The sequence below is a fragment of the Pleurodeles waltl genome, chromosome 2_1 (genome assembly GCF_031143425.1).
Source record: "Pleurodeles waltl isolate 20211129_DDA chromosome 2_1, aPleWal1.hap1.20221129, whole genome shotgun sequence".
In the NCBI taxonomy this organism is placed as follows: domain Eukaryota; kingdom Metazoa; phylum Chordata; class Amphibia; order Caudata; family Salamandridae; genus Pleurodeles; species Pleurodeles waltl.
The window spans coordinates 612,637,691-612,656,965 of record NC_090438.1 but is presented as its reverse complement, the minus strand read 5'-3'; the positions used below and the strand labels follow the sequence as shown (position 1 = coordinate 612,656,965).

Here is a 19,275-nt window from a genome sequence, read left to right as displayed (position 1 = left end):
TTTGGGACTGCGAGGAAAAGCCTAGTGCTCTTAAAATATACAACAGTTAAATGGCCATCGTACGCTAGGACAAATCTCTCAGCTTGTCAAGAACATTTATTTTTTTGCTGTTTTAAAAAAAAACTTCTGCTTTGGGGCTTTATTTTTGCAAGAAAAGGCGTTGCTGTGCAGTTGCATTGAACATGGCATCCACACTGCAAAGCTTCAGTGTTTTCAGAGGAGACACCACAGCAGAAGCTTTCCTGAGGGCACAGAGATCTTTGCCAGGCAGGTGTTGACCTCTAACCAATGGGCAGCAGTCTGACTGGGCAGCAGGATAAATTCCTAAACTGCCCTGGTTGAATGGATTATGGCCTGCCAAGGGCTAAATAAGCCTATGAGTGTTTTAGCTATTGAAACATTTATCTCATTGTGGTTTGTGATCAACTTATCAGAGGGTTGTTCATTTGGAGTAAGATCATAATGCAGTACCAAGATTGAAATTGATATGCCTAGTAAATTTTCCTTCAGCTAATACGACAAATGAACTGTTTTTTCTTAACCTTCTGATCCTTCACTAGTATAAGATTAGACTAGCCAGAAGTCATTAGCTTGCTGCAATCAAGAGAGCTAGCACTGAAAACATCCAACAATGGACTACCATCGTGCACACTTCTCCTCCAGTCTCTATGTGGCTGACCTATATGTCCTGTTTGGATTGTACTTTTGGGGTACATTGTTATCTCTACCCAGCATATGCGTTTTTGAGTCATGCTAATCTTACCACAGTAGAACTTTGTGTGTTTTCCTACCCAAAAGTCTTACATTTCTAACCGCAAACTGTTTTATTTTAGTGACCAGTTAGTTGTTTATATCACGAAATGTGTTAGATTCACTCTCAGAAATTATGATTCCCCATATAACTAAGGTTCTGTGACGAGGTTCTTTCTTCTGTCCCCCCTTCTCCCGTCTCTTCTTTATTGATTCTTTCGTTCCTCCTCCTTCCTTCCATGTTCCCTTTCTCACCCCTTCATTGCTTCTCTCAGCCCTAACTTTCTTGCCTCCTTTCTTCCTCCCTTTCTCCCTCTACCATATTTCTAAAATTCCTGCCTAATCTTTCACTGTCTCCCATCTGCCCACCATCCTCTTTTTCTGCCTTTTCACTTTTGTTCATTCGTTCGTTCCTCTCTTCATTGCTTCCCTTTTCCTCTATTTTCTCACTTACTAATCACCTCCTTCCTTCTGTGTTTGTTTCTTCCACTTTTCCATGCCCTTCCATTATTCCCCCTTTCTATAGTATCCCCTTCCTCATCTTTCCTTCTTCCTCCACTTTTCACAATTCTTCCGGTTTCTGTCTGTCCCTCTCCATCATCACCGCACATTTTGGCACAATTCTTTTGTTCCACCTTCATTCGTTTCTTCTGTCCTCTCTTCATACTGCGGGTCATCTCTGCACGCATCCCATCGCAATTGACAGCGGCTGTACTCACCTGCTTCTCATTTGTTACTTACATCATGGCTCCGGCACTCGCTCTCTCTTGGAAAAGTGGTGACTACAGAGGATAATGGCACTAATTGGTTTGTGTTCCTGGTAATAACACTCTGATTTCATTCCAGGGTCTAAAAACGGAAACAACCAACGTTTCACAAGTCAATCCATTTCTGATTACTCCCTCTTTAGTGGCAGTCGGTATTTAATCAGACTGGTCACACTATGACGTTCAGCACCTCCAGGAAATAACATTGAAACCCCGCTGACAGATGATATGCTAGCAAAATGTTAATTCCGTTTTTTTTCTTCAAATTAATATTGTGTGGATGATTTATATCTCGCCACTTAATTTCCAGTTCGCAGTTATGCTTTTCTTGAGAATCCAACATTTGCCCTAAAATAAGTAATGCTGCGTCTCTTCTTACACCTTCTACCTTTTCTAGCAAAGCGGACCCAGAAATATGGCGATAGGCGTGTAACATGCTATGAGGATGCATGATGAAAAACAGAACATCCGCTCGTATTCTGTACGACCTTTTTTAACTCGTTTATTTAGTCATTATTTTGGAGACACGTATTCAACATAGGTAAAACCATATATCACATAATTACAAACATGCCTGTCGACCTTTAAAGAACACCTAGACATCAGCCATTATTACATGATGCACTTCTCATTCATGTAACACATTCTGGAGTGCGGACTCCTATGAGGAATATGATACTTAGGGCCATATTTATACTCCGTTTGCGCCGAAATTGCGTCGTTTTTTTTGACGCAATTTCGACGCAAAACTAACGCCAACTAACGCCATATTTATACTATGGCGTTAGAGGCGAATAGCGCCAAAGTTCCCGGAATGTGCGTCATTTTTTAGCGTGAACCCCTTCCTTGCGTTAATGATATGCAAGGGAGGCGTTCCCGTCTAAAAAATGACTCCCAGGCCTTTACGTGGTATTTATACTCCCGGGCAAAAGCGACGCCCGGGAGTGGGCGTGGCTAAAAACGGCGCATTTGCGCCGCTTTTTAACGCCTGGGTAAGGCATGGCGTTAAGGGACAAGTGGGCTCAAAATGAGCCCAGAGTGCCCTCCCCTGCCCCCAGGGACCCCCCCTGCCACCCTTGCCCACCCCAGGAGGACACCCAAGGCTGGAGGGACCCACCCCAGGGACATTCAGGTAAGTTCAGGTAAGTTTTTTTTTTTTTTTTTTTAATAATATTTTGTGGCATAGGGGGGCCTGATTTGTGCCCCCCTACATGCCACTATGCCCAATGACCATGCCCAGGGGACAGAAGTCCCCTGGGCATGGCCATTGGGCAAGGGGGCATGACTCCTATCTTTACAATGATAGGAGTCATGTTGATGGGGGATGGGCGTCGTTAAAAAATGGCGCAAGTCGGGTTAAGACGATTTTTTCGACGTAACCTGACTTGCCCCATTTTAAGACGCCCATGCGCCATTTTCCCCCTACGCCGGCGCTGTCTGGTCTACGTGGTTTTTTCCCACGCAAACCAGGCAGCGCCGGTCTGATTGCGCCGTCTAACGCCATTCCATAAATACGGCGCCCGCATGGCGCTTCAGAATGGCGTTAGACGGCGCAAAACTTTTTGACGCTAAACTGCGTTAGCGCAGTTTAGCGTCAAAAAGTATAAATATGGGCCTTAGGCCCGTATTTATACTTTTTTAGCGCCGCATTTGCGTCGTTTTTTGACGCAAAAACGGCGCAAACTTGCAAAATACCATTGGCCCGTATTTATACTTTTTGACGCTAAACTGCGCTAACGCAGTTTAGCGTCAAAGAATTTTGCGCCGGCTAACGTCATTCTGAAGCGCCATGCGGGCGCCGTATTTATTGAATGGCGTTAGCCGGCGCAAGCAGACCGGCGCTGCCTGGTGTGCGTGGAAAAAAACCACGTACACCAGGCAGCGCCGGCGTTGGGAAAAGTGGCGCTAGGGCGTCTTAAAAATGGTGCAAGTCAGGTTGACGCAAAAAAAACGCCTCCACCCGATTTGCGCCATTTTTAACGACGCCCAGACGCCATTTACATGACTCCTGTCTTAGTAAAGACAGGAGTCATGCCCCCTTGCCCAATGGCCATGCCCAGGGGACTTATGTCCCCTGGACATGGTCATTGGGCATAGTGGCATGTAGGGGGGCACAAATAAGGCCCCCCTATGCCACCCAAAAAAAAAAAAAAAATTATACTTACCTGAACTTACCTGAATGTCCCTGGGATGGGTCCCTCCATCCTTGGGTGTCCTCCTGGGGTGGGCAAGGGTGGCAGGGGGGGTCGCTGGGGGCATGGGAGGGCAGCTGTGGGCTCATTTTGGGGCATATTTATACTCCGTTTGCGCCGAATTAGCGTCGTTTTTTTCGACGCAAATTCGGCGCAAAACTAACGCCATATTTATACTTTGGCGTTAGACGCGTCTAGCGCCAAAGTATGGGCAAATAGCGTCATTTTTTTGCGTGAACGCCTTCCTTGCGTTAATGAGATGCAAGGAAGGCGTTCCCGTCTAAAAAAATGACGGCGACGCAAATGCGTCGTATTTATACTCCCGGGCAACAATCACGCCCGGGAGTGGTCGGGTCAAAAAACCCCGCATTTGCGCCACTTTTTAACGCCTGGGTCAGGGTAGGCGTTAAGGGACCTGTGGGCTCAAAATGAGCCCACAGCTGCCCTCCCATGCCCCCAGGGACCCCCCCTGCCACCCTTGCCCACCCCAGGAGGACACCCAAGGATGGAGGGACCCATCCCAGGGACATTCAGGTAAGTTCAGGTAAGTATAATTTATTTTTTTTTTTTTTTTTTTGGGTGGCATAGGGGGGCCTTATTTGTGCCCCCCTACATGCCACTATGCCCAATGACCATGCCCAGGGGACATAAGTCCCCTGGGCATGGCCATTGGGCAAGGGGGCATGACTCCTGTCTTTACTAAGACAGGAGTCATGTAAATGGCATCTGGGCGTCGTTAAAAATGGCGCAAATCGGGTGGAGGCGTTTTTTTTGCGTCAACCTGACTTGCACCATTTTTAAGACGCCCTAGCGCCACTTTTCCCAACGCCGGCGCTGCCTGGTGTACGTGGTTTTTTTCCACGCACACCAGGCAGCGCCGGTCTGCTTGCGCCGGCTAACGCCATTCAATAAATACGGCGCCCGCATGGTGCTTCAGAATGACGTTAGCCGGCGCAAAATTTTTTGACGGTAAACTGCGTTAGCGCAGTTTAGCGTCAAAAAGTATAAATACGGGCCTTTGAGCCCACAGGTCCCTTAACGCCTACCCTGACCCAGGCGTTAAAAAGTGGCGCAAATGCGGGGTTTTTTGACCCGACCACTCCCGGGCGTGATTTTTGCCCGGGAGTATAAATACGACGCATTTGCGTCGCCGTCATTTTTTTAGACGGGAACGCCTTCCTTGCATCTCATTAACGCAAGGAAGGCGTTCACGCAAAAAAATGACGCTATTTGCCCATACTTTGGCGCTAGACGCGTCTAACGCCAAAGTATAAATATGGCGTTAGTTTTGCGCAGAATTTGCGTCGAAAAAAACGACGCTAATTCGGCGCAAACGGAGTATAAATATGCCCCCATTGTATTTTGTAGGTTTGCGCCGTTTTGCGTCAAAAAGCGGCGCAAATGCGGCGCTAAAAAAAGTATAAATACGGGCCCTAGTACATGGCATTCTGAAATCCCTGTACAAACGCCCATCTCTAATTTCTTTATATTCTGTGACTTGTGATGCACCTAGTCGCCGATTATAAAGAAAAGACCAGAGCCCAACTGTAATAACTTAATACAGTTGAGTTCTGATGTCACACTGCCTGTTCTCAGAGCCAGCATGCAGGTAAAAGGCAGGTCAGGTCACCAAGCAGCTATTTAAGGCATGGAAAATTAAACATTGAGTTTTTTCCTTCTGCTCTGTTTTTCTAAGTTGCAGTGCCAAGCAGAAAGAACATGTTTAGTTTTTTGTATTTCTTAGATAATTATACAGAACATTTCTGCATATTTCGGCATATTCTGAGCTTGCATTGAACTGCTTCTAATATGTTTTTGGAACAAATCTCTAACAGGTTTTGATGTGGTTTTTTTTGCACTAGAACTTCTATTTTTATTCCTCATGTGAACAAACATGCTGTCTTTTTCACGATTCAAGTGGTTTGTGGGAAAGGTGATAGTGTGACCATGTATTATATGGGATAAAGTACCTTGGAGTTCCATAACCTTATAAAGGAACTCCGCCTTTAGCCTCGTTCCTCTATATGTTTATGGAATTCCTCTGTGGCTTACATTAACGTTATAATGTACAGCAGGAGGTATTTTATTCCTTTACTAATCTTGAAGGAGCATGTATAATGAGGACAGTGTTTCGGAGGATACGATAAAAACTCGGTGCACGTCGTCAGGCGGCACTAGAATGCATTTCAAGCTTCTAAGCACGCTAATGTATGGGTACAAAACGCATGAGGGAGGTATTCAGAATTTGGGAGCCAAAGAAAATAAGCATTGCTTCATTTGTAAAAGAAAGAATGCCAGTGGCCAAATTTTTTCTCAGAGGCTTGCCTCAGGCACTGATGAAACTCAGGATTGCTGAACCTCAAGGCTTTCTACTCTTGATTCCACCTCATGCCTCTTTCATTCACCATGGTACACTTCATGGCCCATTATCTCACTCTTGCATATTCTTTTTGATCCCCTCATTTTTTCTTTGTGATTGTTTTTCTGAGTTTCTTTTTCTGCCTATCTCAGAATCATTCTGGGCCAAAGTCTGATGATGAAAACAAAATTTCCGGTCTCCAAAAATGAATGCTACTGCAATCACTGACTCCAATTAGGCCCTGGAAATGGAGGAGTAGAAACAGATGATGTCACATGCATATAATATTTCTGTGTGTTACCACTCAAAGCAGAGGAAGATGTTGATGATGGGAAGAAGGGATTGGGTCACATGTACTAATGTTTTTAACTCTTGTAAACCCAGCAATTTGCTAAATCAAATGTTTAGCATCTGCTAAAAACATTTCTGAAGTGTACTAAACCTATTAAAGATTTTGAAAGGTTTTTCTGACTCGCTAAATGACTTTCTAAATGGATACCGATTTACAATTAGGAAGGGGTATGTTTTTGGCATCTATTCCAGAGTCTGAACTGGTGTCCTATATATCAATGATTTACAACTGTAATTCCAGTTGTAAATCATTGATACGTTACCAGCTCGCAGGTTAGGGTGACAACTAATTTACAAAAGTAAGTGGTACCCTTTGGAGCTCTTGCCATGCAAATTGGGTGGCAGCTCCAGGGGTTGGAGGTAGAGAACCAGGGGACAACTGCCAAATCTCATTGAACGTTTTCAAAACTAAAAACGTTTAAAAAAAAAAGCAGCTCTGTTTACTTTAACTAAATCATGATAAAAAAAAAGTCTTCAGGTTTGAAATGTAACCCATGCTTGGTAGTCTGCTGTCACTTGCGGGCCACCATCCCTTCTTTTGCAGTGAATAGGCAGGAGTTGTAATTTGCGACCTGCCACATTAATATTAATTAGGCCGATTGTTCAGTGACCGCTCCTCTGATTTGGCATTTTGTAAACAAACCTATTAGTACATATATCAATTCCATTCAATTCCAAATACCAGTCGCAAAATGTCAGGAGGCAAATGTGTGAAGTAGGAGATGATGGCTATTAGACTTGGCATACTTGGAGTGGTCTCCCCTAACTTTTTGCCTCTGCTTCCCAGGTTGTTGCTGTGTGTTGGACTCTGTTTTCGCTGTTTTTGGTGCTCTGGGCACTTTACCACTACTAACAAGTGCTAAAGTGCAAGTGCTCCTATATAAAACGTATGTGTACTTGGCTTACCCATGATTGGCATACTTGATTTACCAGTAAGTCCCTAGAAAGTGTGTTAGAGGTGCCCAGGGCCTGTAAATCAAATGCTACTAGTGGGCCTGCAGCACTAGTTGTGCCACCCAGGAGTAGCCCTGTAAACATGGCTCAGACCTGCTACTGCAGAGTCTGTGTGTGCAGTTTTAAACTGCCAATTTGACTTGGCAAGTGTACCCACTTCTCAGGCCTAAACCTTCCCTTTTTATACATGTAAGGCACCTCTAAGGTAGGCCCTAGGTAGCCCCATGGGCAGGGTGCAGTGTATGTTAAAGGTGGGACATGTACTGATGTGTGTTACATGTCGTAACAGTGAAATACTGCTAAATTCAGTCTTTACTGTTGCAAAGCCTATCTCTCTCATAGGTTAACATTGGGCCAGCCTATAAATATTATTTAAGTGCAGATTTCCTTTGATAGCAGAGAGAAATGTGGAGTTTGGGTTCTCTGAATTCACTATTTAAAAATACATCTGTTAGTAAAGTTGTTTTTTATATTGTTAGTTTGAAAATGCCACTTTTAGAAAGTAGGCATTTTCTTGCTTAAACCATTCTGTGACTCTGCCTGTCTGTGGATTTCCTGTCTGGGTCAGTTTGACAGTTGGGCTGTTAGTGAATTCCTTCTAGATAGTGAGACAAAGGGAGATGGGAGTAGCCTGAATATCTTGATGAGCCATCTGTGCTAGAGTGGCGGGAGGAGTGGTCACTTACTCCTGAATGGGCTGTGCCTGCTCTCTCACAGCTTGTGTGTGCTTGGGGCCTGGCTTGGGCAAGGCAGCATCTTGTGAGACTTTCCTTTGAAGTATGCCTACTTCAAAGGCAGAAAGGGGTCTAAGTATTGGACCCAAACCCCCTGAAAATTAGATCACTTCTGGGACCAAGAGGAACCTCTGCCAAGGAGAAGAGCTGAAGAGCTGAGGAGTAGAGCTGCCCCGCCTGTGATTGTGCTTTGTTGGGCTATGCTGCAGTTGCTGCTTCTACCTGTGAAAGGGGACAAAGACTGGTCTTTGTGGTATATCCCTGCTTGTGAAGACTCTCCAAGGGCTTTAACTGAGCGTGCCTCCTGTTTTGAAGTCTCAGGGCCATCAAAGACTTCCTCTACTAACACCTGGACTCTCTGCTGAGACTCCTGCCCTGCCAAGTGGTGTCCCATCCAGTCCTCAAGCCCTTGAAAAGTGAAGTTGGCAGAACAAGAGCTGAAAATCTTCTCACAGAACACTGTGCGGGGCAATTTTCAACGCACCATCTGCAACATGGCTGATAAACGACGCGCCGCCAGCTTTGTGGCTAAAATCGACGCTCCACCTGCATCGTGGTTGGGAGATTGATGCATCGCCGCTGGAGAAACGGCGCACAACACCTGCTTGCAGCTGCTGATAACGACACAAACCCCATGCAGCATGTTTCTCTAACACCGTGCAACCGGATTTTCCACGCATGGCCCCGGAGGTCAAAGTCATTCCAACTCTACGCGGATCCGATGTGCCCCACCCGGAAATCGAAGCACTGCGCTCCTGGGAGGGAGAAAAAGGACACATCGCCGACCCGACCAGAGAAAAAACAATGCATGGCCTCCCTTGCGAGGAAGGAATCGACGCATTGCTGACTTTTCTGACGCACGCTCGCCTGTGAGGCTTTATTTTGGTTGACGCTAACCAGGTACTTTGTGCAAAATCAACGTTTCCATTGTCTTCTATGGAGTAAGACTCATTCTTTTGAAATTTCATATTTTAACTTGTGCATGTTGGATTTTTGTCATTTTGGTCTTGTTTGATTTAGATAAATATTGCCTATTTTTTTAAACTGGTGTGCTGTCCATTTGATATTGTTTTCTCTGTATTACTGTGTGTGTTGGTGCAAATATTTCACATATTGTTTCTGAGTTAAGCCTACCTTCTCGTGCCAAGCTAGCAAGGGAGTGAGTGGGGGCTAACCAAGTGTGTTTCTCCTTTGCCCTGACTAGAGTGAGGGTTCTTGCTTGGACAGGGGGTAACCTCACTGCCTACCAAAGGCCCCATTTCTAACAATGGCATAGACATTAAGCCTATATTTTTGCAAGACAAAGCTGAAACGTAAACAAATTTCAACTTGAGGGTCCCCAGTTTTAAAGAGTTGAATGTTAGATAAAAGAATGGATGGAAGAAGAACAACATCTTTTGACAATAAGCATTTGTGAGTGTGAAATTTTTATGTTGCCAGTGAAATGTTTGGATGGTAACAAACTTTGTTTATTTATGGGTGGACATTTGTCAAGTAGAAATAGTTTTGCATGATAATTCCTTTGCAAAACTGTAGGTTTTGCATTTTTTTTCCCACTAAACCTTTATACCCAAAAACCATTCTAAGAGTTCTTAATAGCTAATAATTCACATTTGGGACACACCTATTTGAATACGCGGTTGATTTTGTAATCTTGCAGCTAGGAGGCAGAAAAAAATATTCATATGTTCTTGTTACTAGACTAAAATATCATGGATGCAATGTTAAAGCACAAACACCATACCTTCCAATGCTTTGTATAGCCTGAACCTTTGTTCTGGCATTAAGACTTCTCAGGTGGACCTTTTCTAAGACCCTCTCCAAAACCCCACAATGATCATCACTTGTTGCGTGTCAGGCTTCTAATAAATCATTATTTGGCAATTACAAAAAATAATAGCACTTCGCATAATGGACTCAGGTCCCTAGAAACAGTACCCAATGTCTTTTGACCTCTAATTGTTTTTAGTTAGGTATTTGTATCACCCTAAGCATATCATCAAGGCCGCTTTGCTGTGCTAGATGAGCAGAGAAAGGCCCATTGGTCCATTCCTGGAGCTAGATGGTGACATCAATCATTCAATCAGTCAGGGATTTGTAAAGCACACTACTCGCCCATGAGGGTCTCAAGGTGCTGAGGAGAGAAGGGGGAGAACGTGGGGCGGGGGAGGTGCTGCTACTGCTTGAACAGCCAGGTCTGGAGAAGTTTCCTGAAGAGAAGGAGGTCTTTGGTCTGACATGAGACAGATGTGAGGATTGCATGAAATTTGAAAGTGGGTAGAAATAAAAAAGAATGTTAATTTGGTTTGAAGGGGCTGATCCCTCCAATGAGGGATATGCGGTGCTCACAACAGGGCCTGACCATGATTTAAATGTCTATTGGAAGAGTCTGATTACCTGGGTGATCATTCCCAGCATGTCAATAGCAGTTAAACAAACTGTGCTCCTTAAAGATGCCATGATCGATGGTGGCTATGCTGAAGTATTGCAGCAAAAAAAGCTACTATCCTATCAGAAACAGTGCTCTGTCCATGGTTTTTGGTCACAGACCTTCACTCTTTTCAGCAACTATGAACATACAATATGAAGAAGAATTAGTAAATGTTATGCCAGGGACGTAATAATGTAGATCACAAATAATGTATTTGCTAGCAGTCTAGTACTTCCACTTTATCAGTGCTGATGCCATGATCTATAATATATTGCATACAAATGCATTTCACACTGTGTGAGATCACATACATTCTACAGGTTGTATATTAATGTGTTTGTTATGCACGTTGTAAGAAAGTGCCCCCTTCTTGGCATGGTCACCCACAGTTCTTGCCTTGTAATTGAAAGTGCACTTGGTTCTTGCTAACCTGGTGCCCCAGTCCCAGATCTCTTTCCCTAAAACTGTTCAATTGTTCCCTAATTGGTAATACCTTTAGCACCCCTATAAGTCCCTAGTAAATGGTACACCAGGTACCTAGGCCATGGGCACTAAAGAGGGTCCCAAGGGCTCCATCATGTATTGTGCCGCCCTCAGGGACCCCACACATGCAGACTGCCATTGCAGGCTGTGTGTCTTGGTGCAGCTAAAAGTGAAAACATGGCATGGCACACAGCCTGTGTGCCTTGCCCACTAACACTACATGCAGTATATGTAAGTCACCCCTACAGCAGGCCTTCTGGCCCTAAGGGAGAGTACATTATATTACATGTGTGGACATATTGGCAGATATGCCCTTCTATGTCTTTGTCGATTCTCAAACATAGTAAGGGGCATATTTATACTCCGTTTGCGCCGGAATTGCGTCGTTTTTTTTTACGCAATTCCGACGCAAAACTAACTCCATATTTATACTCTGGCGTTAGACGCGTCTAGCGCCAAAGTCCATGGAGTTTGCGTCATTTTTTAGCGTGGACACCTACTTTGCGTTAATGATATGCAAGGTAGGCGTTCACGTCTAAAAAATTGACTCCGAGGCATGTGCGCCGTATTTACACTCCCGGGCAAAATTCACGCCCGGGAGTGGGCGGGTCAAAAAAAATGACGTATGGCCGCTTTTGCGCCGTTTTTTAGCACCTGCAAAAGGCAGGCGTTAAGGGACCTGTGGGCTCTGAAGGAGCCCAGAGGTGCCCTCCCATGCCCCCAGGGACACCCCCTGTCACCCTTGCCCACCCCAGGAGGACACCCAAGGCTGGAGGGACCCATCCCAGGGACATTAAGGTAAGTTCAGGTAAGTAATTTGTAAGGCCTGATTTGTGCCCCCCTACATGCCACTATGCCCAATGACCATGCCCAGGGGACATAAGTCCCCTGGGCATGGCCATTGGGCAAGGGGGCATGACTCCTGTCTTTGCTAAGACAGGAGTCATTTCTATGGGGGTTGGGAATCGAAAAAAATGGCGCAAATCGGGTTGAGGCGAAAAATTTGCCTCAACCTGACTTGCCCCATTTTTTGACGCCCAAGCCCCATATCCCCCTACGCCGGCGCTGCCTGGTGTACGTCTTTTTTTTCCACGCACACCAGGCAGCGCCGGCGGCTAACACTGGCTAACGTCATTGATTAAATACGGCGCCCGCATGGCGCTTCAGAATGGCGTTAGCCAGTGCTAATTTTTTTGACGCAAAACTGCGTTAGCGCAGTTTTGCGTCAAAAAGTATAAATATGGCCCTAAGTGCTCAGGGTAGCCATTTTGAGTACCTGTGCTGGGCACTGGTAAATACGAGTTTCCCAGCTACAGGATTGGTTCACTGAAAATAGGGATGTTTAGAATCAAACATCTTGTATTAATAAACCCGCACTGATTCCAGTGGTGGATTTATTAATAAATGCACCTAAAGACCTGAACTGCACCACTGCAACCGGTCGCCCCAGTGCCACCCGAGATGACCTGTTGGTGTGGCCTAGAACCCTGCCTCATACTCATCTTAAGCCTGGACAATGGGTGCTGTAAGTTGCAAAATGTACTTACCTTATTGTATTGAATCTTGTACCTAAGCATATGTAAAGATACTTGTTATTTTTGTAAATGGGTGTGGATCTCCTTCTTGAGTCATGTGTCTCATTTACTGACTGTGTGTCTGTAGTAAATGTCTAACACTCCCCTCTGATAAGCCTAAGGCTACTCTACCACACTACCTCCTAAGAGAGCACCTTGATATTGCTAGAGCAAGCCCGTGCCCACTTATAAAGTAATACCTGGACTCTTTGCACAGTATACCTCATTTTTGTATAGTATATGAAAAGCCAGCTTCCTGCAAACATGCCTTTACACATTACAGAAGGTACCACGGAAAGACCATCTTCTCATGTGACTTTTTCATTTTTACTTTGAACAGAATGACATAGTTGAAGCACAGAGGGAGGAAACTTTACTCGACCTGGACTTTGACCCTTTCAAGCCAGAAGGCGCATCTCCGGGGATTGCTCAGTCTCATTCGCCTATATCGCAAGTATGCATTAGATTCTGGTAATTCCACAACCTTGGACTTCTATTGTAAATTGTTGTCATGAAACTCTAGTGTGCAATCAGTTTCTTCTGTTTCTTTATGGATGCTAGAAAGCACCTATTGTACCCAACCTCCTCACATGTCTACAGGTAGGAGGGAAGCAGACGAGGACATGGGAGCTGTAATGCTGCCACTTGACATCTTCCTCTGCCTTCCATAAGGACATGTGGAAAGCAAAAGATATGAGACTGTGACCAGAGGCAGCCTGTTGACTCTTACAGCATAGTTACTGAGTGTGGTCGCTGCTCCTCACCCACAGGGGATGAGGAGCCACAAGAGGACAGTAGGGATGGCCAGGGTTTAAGGCGAAAGGCTGGATGGTTGCCGAATTCCACATGCATGGTTCGGGCTGTAGCTATCAGGTCTTTGGGGTGGCAAAGTTGCCGGGTGGTCTCCCATTGGGTTATGGAGAGGAAGCCCTACCTTTGCTTCTTTTCCTCTCCTCCTATGTGATTCTTTCCCACCCCTCTCTCAACTGTTGGATATACTGTGCAAACCTTATAGTTGGAGACTTCTTTTTTGTGCAACCAGTTGTATGTTACTTAACTTAGCAACACTGTTGCTTTTGTTGTTCATGCACTCTTTTCTTTGTATGGAATATTTGATCCCTTCACCACCTTAAAAACCTAATAATGAATTGCAACACAAAACAAAATAAATAAAGGTGAATGCAACCTTCATGGTAATGAGGGAGGATAGCAGACTGGCATGCGTTTGAAAAGGATAGTTGAACAAAAACAAAGGGGAGTATAGAGAGAAGACAATCACAGGATCGAAAAAAACTGATGTATTTTTAAAAAATGAATCATATTTTAAGACTATGGGATGTATGAAACCAAGGGGCATATTTATACTTTTTTTGACGCAATTCCGACGCAAAACGAACTCCATATTTATACTTTGGCGTTAGACGCGTCTAGCGCCAAAGTCCATGGAGTTAGCGTCATTTTTTAGCGTGGACACCTACTTTGCGTTAATTATATGCAAGGTAGGCGTTCCCGTCTAAAAAATCGACTCCGAGGCATGTGCGTCGGATTCATACTCCCGGGCAAAATTCACACCCGGGAGTGGGCGGGTCAAAAAAAATGACGTAAGGCCGCTTTTGCGCCGTTTTTTAGCGCCTGCAAAAGGCAGGCGTTAAGGGACCTGTGGGCTCTGAAGGAGCCCAGAGGTGCCCTCCCATGCCCCCAGGGACACCCCCTGTCACCCTTGCCCACCCCAGGAGGACACCCAAGGCTGGAGGGACCCATCCCAGGGACATTAAGGTAAGTTCATGTAAGTTTAAAAAAAAAAAAAAATTGTGGCATAGGGGGGCCTGATTTGTGCCCCCCTACATGCCACTATGCCCAATGACCATGCCCAGGGGACATGCTAAGACAGGAGTCATTTCTATGGGGGTTGGGAGTGGAAAAAAAATGGCGCAAATCGGGTTGAGGCGAAAAAATTGCCTCAACCTGACTTGCCCCATTTCTTGACGCCCAAGCCCCATATCCCCCTACGCCGGCGCTGCCTGGTGTACGTCGTTTTTTTTAACGCACACCAGACGGCGCCGGCGGCTAACGCCGGCTAACGTCATTCAATAAATACGGCGCCCGCATGGCGCTTCAGAATGGCGTTAGCCGGCGCTAATTTTTTTGACGCAAAACTGCGTTAGCGCAGTTTTGCGTCAAAAAGTATAAATATGGGCCCAAGTTTTTAAAAACTATGTTAATCAATGGCAAAGTGCAGTTATATGAGAGCTAAAGTGGCTGGTACTATAGCAGGTATTTAAAAAACTGCAGGGAGAGGCAGAGAAGAGCCCAGAATGAGGCTTGAAAAGTAATATGAAGTTAGGTGTTTACTTCTATCTTTGGATGGAGAACATGCTTGTATAGGTTTCTAATGACTCCCCTTCTAACTTATGTATTGCTGATCTCAGAGGCCCCCTCAGCTGTGGGGCATGGGTATGAAGGGCTAAGTGACACACAACATAATGCATTGATGTAAGTATTGTTTCGGTCAATCACTTCACAGATCAATCCATCATTTTTACTACCTATTGTGTCACATTACATTTTTAGTTGTTGAGACCAACCCATGAACAATTCTATATAACACAGAAGCTCACATGAAACACACTCAGTTAGCAAGGAGTGTGGGTTGTCCACAAAGATTTGATGTGTGCTATGGCAAAAAAAAATAATACTCATATCAGCTGGTTTCCACTAAGGCAAATGGTGTCCAAAGATTTCCCTTGATTAATCTTTTGACAGCTCAGCTTTTCAGAGATGTGAGGAATCAAGCCAAAATCAGTTTGAGTACTAATATATTTCAACAAGCTCTGGCAAAGCCAATAGGTTTCGCCTATGCTACATCTATTGGCTTTGTCTTTGTTTCTAGACATGCTGCACAGCAGAGCGGAATGTTGTTCAATATGGCTTAAAGAGAAAGAATTTGCTATGATGCCCGTCAAAGCTGGCCACGTCATATAGCGGTTTGTTTTTTACTTTACACCATGTTGCACATCAGCCCACACTGCTGTGTAACATGTCTAAAAAATCATTGAAAAACCCAATAGACTTTGCATGGGCAAAACCTGTTGGCTTTGCTAATGCTTGTTTTATTTACACAAGATTTCCCAAGTTCAGTGCAAGTGCTGTGCATGCACAACATGAATACAAGCAACAAGAGGGAATGTGTATTGGGAGACGGGCTGCGGAGTGGCTGTATGTGTCTGCAAGTGAATGGGTGTATTTAGTGTTTTTTTACCCGCCTCTTTGTCTCTATGTCTGAGTGGGTGATATGGCAAGTTCACAGGCATTATGAGCCATATCAGGGGACCATGTGCTTGTGTGAAGGTGGCAGTGCCCGCCTGGGAGCCATATGAAGTAACCGTGTTCTTGTGGGTGCCCTTCACTTGTCTTCACTGCTCCAGATCTAGGTTAAAACAAAACATATACAAGAAGCCGAAGTACATATGCAACACTGGTGCAGCACATTTAAAGTGTGAGTTCTTCAATAAACAGTGTACTCTTAGGCATTTCATGCTTCTCAGAGAGATCCAGACATTCTAGTTATAAAGAATTTTAAACAAGTGTTCTTTAGTTTGTGATCTCAAACCTAAACATTGCTTTCTGTTTCACGAGTTACAATAAACAGACCTACGGTGTGCCCTACAAGTTGTCAACATGTTTGTGTTTACTTTATTTATTACATAGTTGAGGTATATAAAATAACTGCATGTGAAGTACTTGGTATGAATGCTAGTAAATAAAAGATACACAATTACACAGGAAAAGCTAACTCATGGAATAGAGAGATTCTGGAAACACTGTGTCAACTCAGTTTTTCTTGCAGTTTTAAATTGCATGAAGTTGACACAAAGGTATTGGAGCACTTTACATTTAAACAAGGACACATCCATTTTGTTTTTGATTTTTTTTAGCACAGGGGATTGAGTGCTTTGCCCAGAATGACAGGCTGTTGACCCAACCACATGACTCAAACAGTGTCCCAGTTCCAAAGTTGGCAGCTCTGACTGTTACACCACATTCTCTCCTCACATTCAAATCCTTTCCAAGACCATTAAAGAGACAGGAACCAAAGGGGAATATGCACCTGAGTGTGAGACTGAGCTTGATACAGTTGTATATAACTTACAAACATTGAAAAGAGACGGCAAGTTTAAGTGCTAGTTAGACTGTTCCACTCTTGTGTTTAGTTAATTGACATTAAATGGCTGATGTTTGAAGTGACTGAAATAAAGTATTTTTAGCCACTAAAAAAATATGATTTAGAAACAAGATATCAATTCCACAATTTGGAATTTCAAAACAGAAAAAAATTAGTTATTTTCTCTTCTGTATATTGGATCCACCATCAGAGAGATTTAAAAAGAATAATATTAATAATATATCCTGGGTTTCAATAGTAATGAGGCCTGTCGGCATCAGGTGGCAAAATCCAGCACACATGAATACAAATGGTATTAGGGAGGAATACAATTCTCTTTAAATCAATTTTTAAATGTAGCGCAGTGGTGACATGCTATAAACTTACATTCCAAAAATGTGATTACAAGGTGTATTTTTTATTAAAATGGAATGTCAAGCACAGTCTAGGAGGCTTGACTAACCTTAGGCCAATCTTATTTTGTTTGTGTGACAGGCATTCTTGTCAAAGTGTTTAAGCACATTTTGGGTGAGACGAAAACGTAGGTCTTAGTCCCCTGCAGAGCTTAAATATTATGCACCCGATTCACAAAGGTACTTACTTGTAGTAAAGTTATGAGTGTGGAGCTTCCTCACTTGAGGCGGAATCTCCACACTCAGGGTGGAATCTCCACACTGAGTACTACAGTGTAGAGATTCCCCCCCTAGTGCAAAGGTTCCGCCTGAGTGTGGAGACTCCATGCTTGTAACTTTACTACATGTTATGTATCTTCGTGAATCAGGCCCTATGTGAAGAAAAATTAATACTGTGGGGGTCTTAAAAGCAGAATGGTTTTATAAACCACTGTCCAATAGGATTTTGGCCTTTATGCAGGACAGAGGACATTTTATAAGTTGTAAAAAATGCTAGCCATGAAATACTGATCCAGAGATGGTGCAGGGTCACCCACTCGATGCTGCAGGGACAGCACTGCCGTTCAAAGACACAGACAGTCAAAGCAATGCATTTTCTCTCCATTGGTACTTACAATACCCTGGCAATCCAGATGGAGTATAAAGAAGTGGCTCTAGGGGAAAAAGAGAACCAATCAATGGGCTGCCTTTTTTTTATGTTTTAAGGTTCCTTCAAGCAAAATTATTTTAGAGAGAAAGATTATAAGCAACTGGAATAAGAACAAAACTATAAAAATGCAATTGATAAGTTCAGTATGAGAAAAGAGAAGAATTATGAATGCGTCAAGAAACAAAGAGAGAAAGAAGGATACAAGGGTTAAAACATTCTCTCTGAAACATTACTTAGATACAACATCATTGCAATAAAAAAACATTACAATCTCTATATATTTTTATTAAGATGGTAAGGATGATTACCAACAAAAATAGTAAGCTATTCATGGAGGTATGGGGAATTCTTCATTTCAGGGATTATGAGTATGTGATGAGTAAGCCAAAGAGTTTAGGAAATTTGTGACAGGTATCCATAGAATGTTTCTCTTAATGGAATGAGATAATGGGGTAAAATAAGCTCTATCTAGTCTGTGATTATAGAAAACATCATACCACCAAGCCTGAAAGGACAATTTGGAAGAATCCTTCCAAGATTTGGTAATCTGATGAAACGCAACAGTAAGAAGAAGGTCTAAAATAAGACTTTTATTTTGTTGAGGTGACCACTCTTCTGCAAGACTCCCTAAGAATATATTTGTGAAGTTAAAGGGGACATGTGTGTTGAAAATAGTATTCATTTTACCCAATAGTACCCAAAATTGATGTGTGGAAGGACATTCAAAGAGCATGTCTTTAAGGTACGAGGGTGCTACATTACAAGACCAGCAAGAAAGGGGCAATGTGGGATTTATTTTGTGTAATGCTATTGGTGTAACCCATAGTCTATTATAGACAAAAAGTAAAGCTTGCATCGTATTAGCCGCTCTTGAAGATTTCCGTATTTTGATCCAAATTTTATTAAGTAGGGAATGGGAAAAGATGTATTTAAGGGCCAGATGTATCAAAGACATGGTTTGCATTTCTTAAATAGCTAATTTTAGGAAATCGCTATTTAAGAAATGCAAAATGGGATGCATGAATTTTGCGATTCCGTACTAGCGATTTCTTAAAATTTGCAAATGCTATTACCGAATCGCAAATAGAGAATGGGACTCCATTCAACCCTATGGGCCTGTAGGCCCAGAAGTGCAAATGGTTTTGTATTTCCCAGTTTGCGAATTCCAGTTAGGAATTCGTAAATTAGGTAATGCAAACCCAAGGGTGCTGGGGGCCTAAGGCCCCCTCTGACGGTCCCCCAAAAAATATTTGCGGACATGTGAAGCACACACATGCCTTAGGGGCATGTGTGCACCACATGTCAATTTTAAAAATGTATTTATAATGCATTTTTAAAATTTGCACATGCTTACCACCAAACTTGAATTTGTGGTAATTGCATTTCCTAAATCCCCAATTTACATTTAGGAAATGCTTGATACATGTGCTTTGGAAATCGCAAATAGGAATTCCCT

General features: G+C 43.5%; 1 protein-coding gene across 12 annotated transcripts in view; it reads left to right on the top strand.

The window, feature by feature from the left end:
- AMPH (amphiphysin) overlaps positions 1-19,275 on the top strand; it is a 927,201-nt gene that overhangs the window by 685,470 nt on the left and 222,456 nt on the right. For all 12 annotated transcript variants that reach the window (XM_069215773.1, XM_069215772.1, XM_069215765.1 and 9 more), the window contains exon 12: positions 12,936-13,049. In XM_069215773.1, the coding sequence (XP_069071874.1) occupies positions 12,936-13,049 (114 nt within the window). The remainder of the gene's footprint in view (positions 1-12,935; positions 13,050-19,275) is intronic.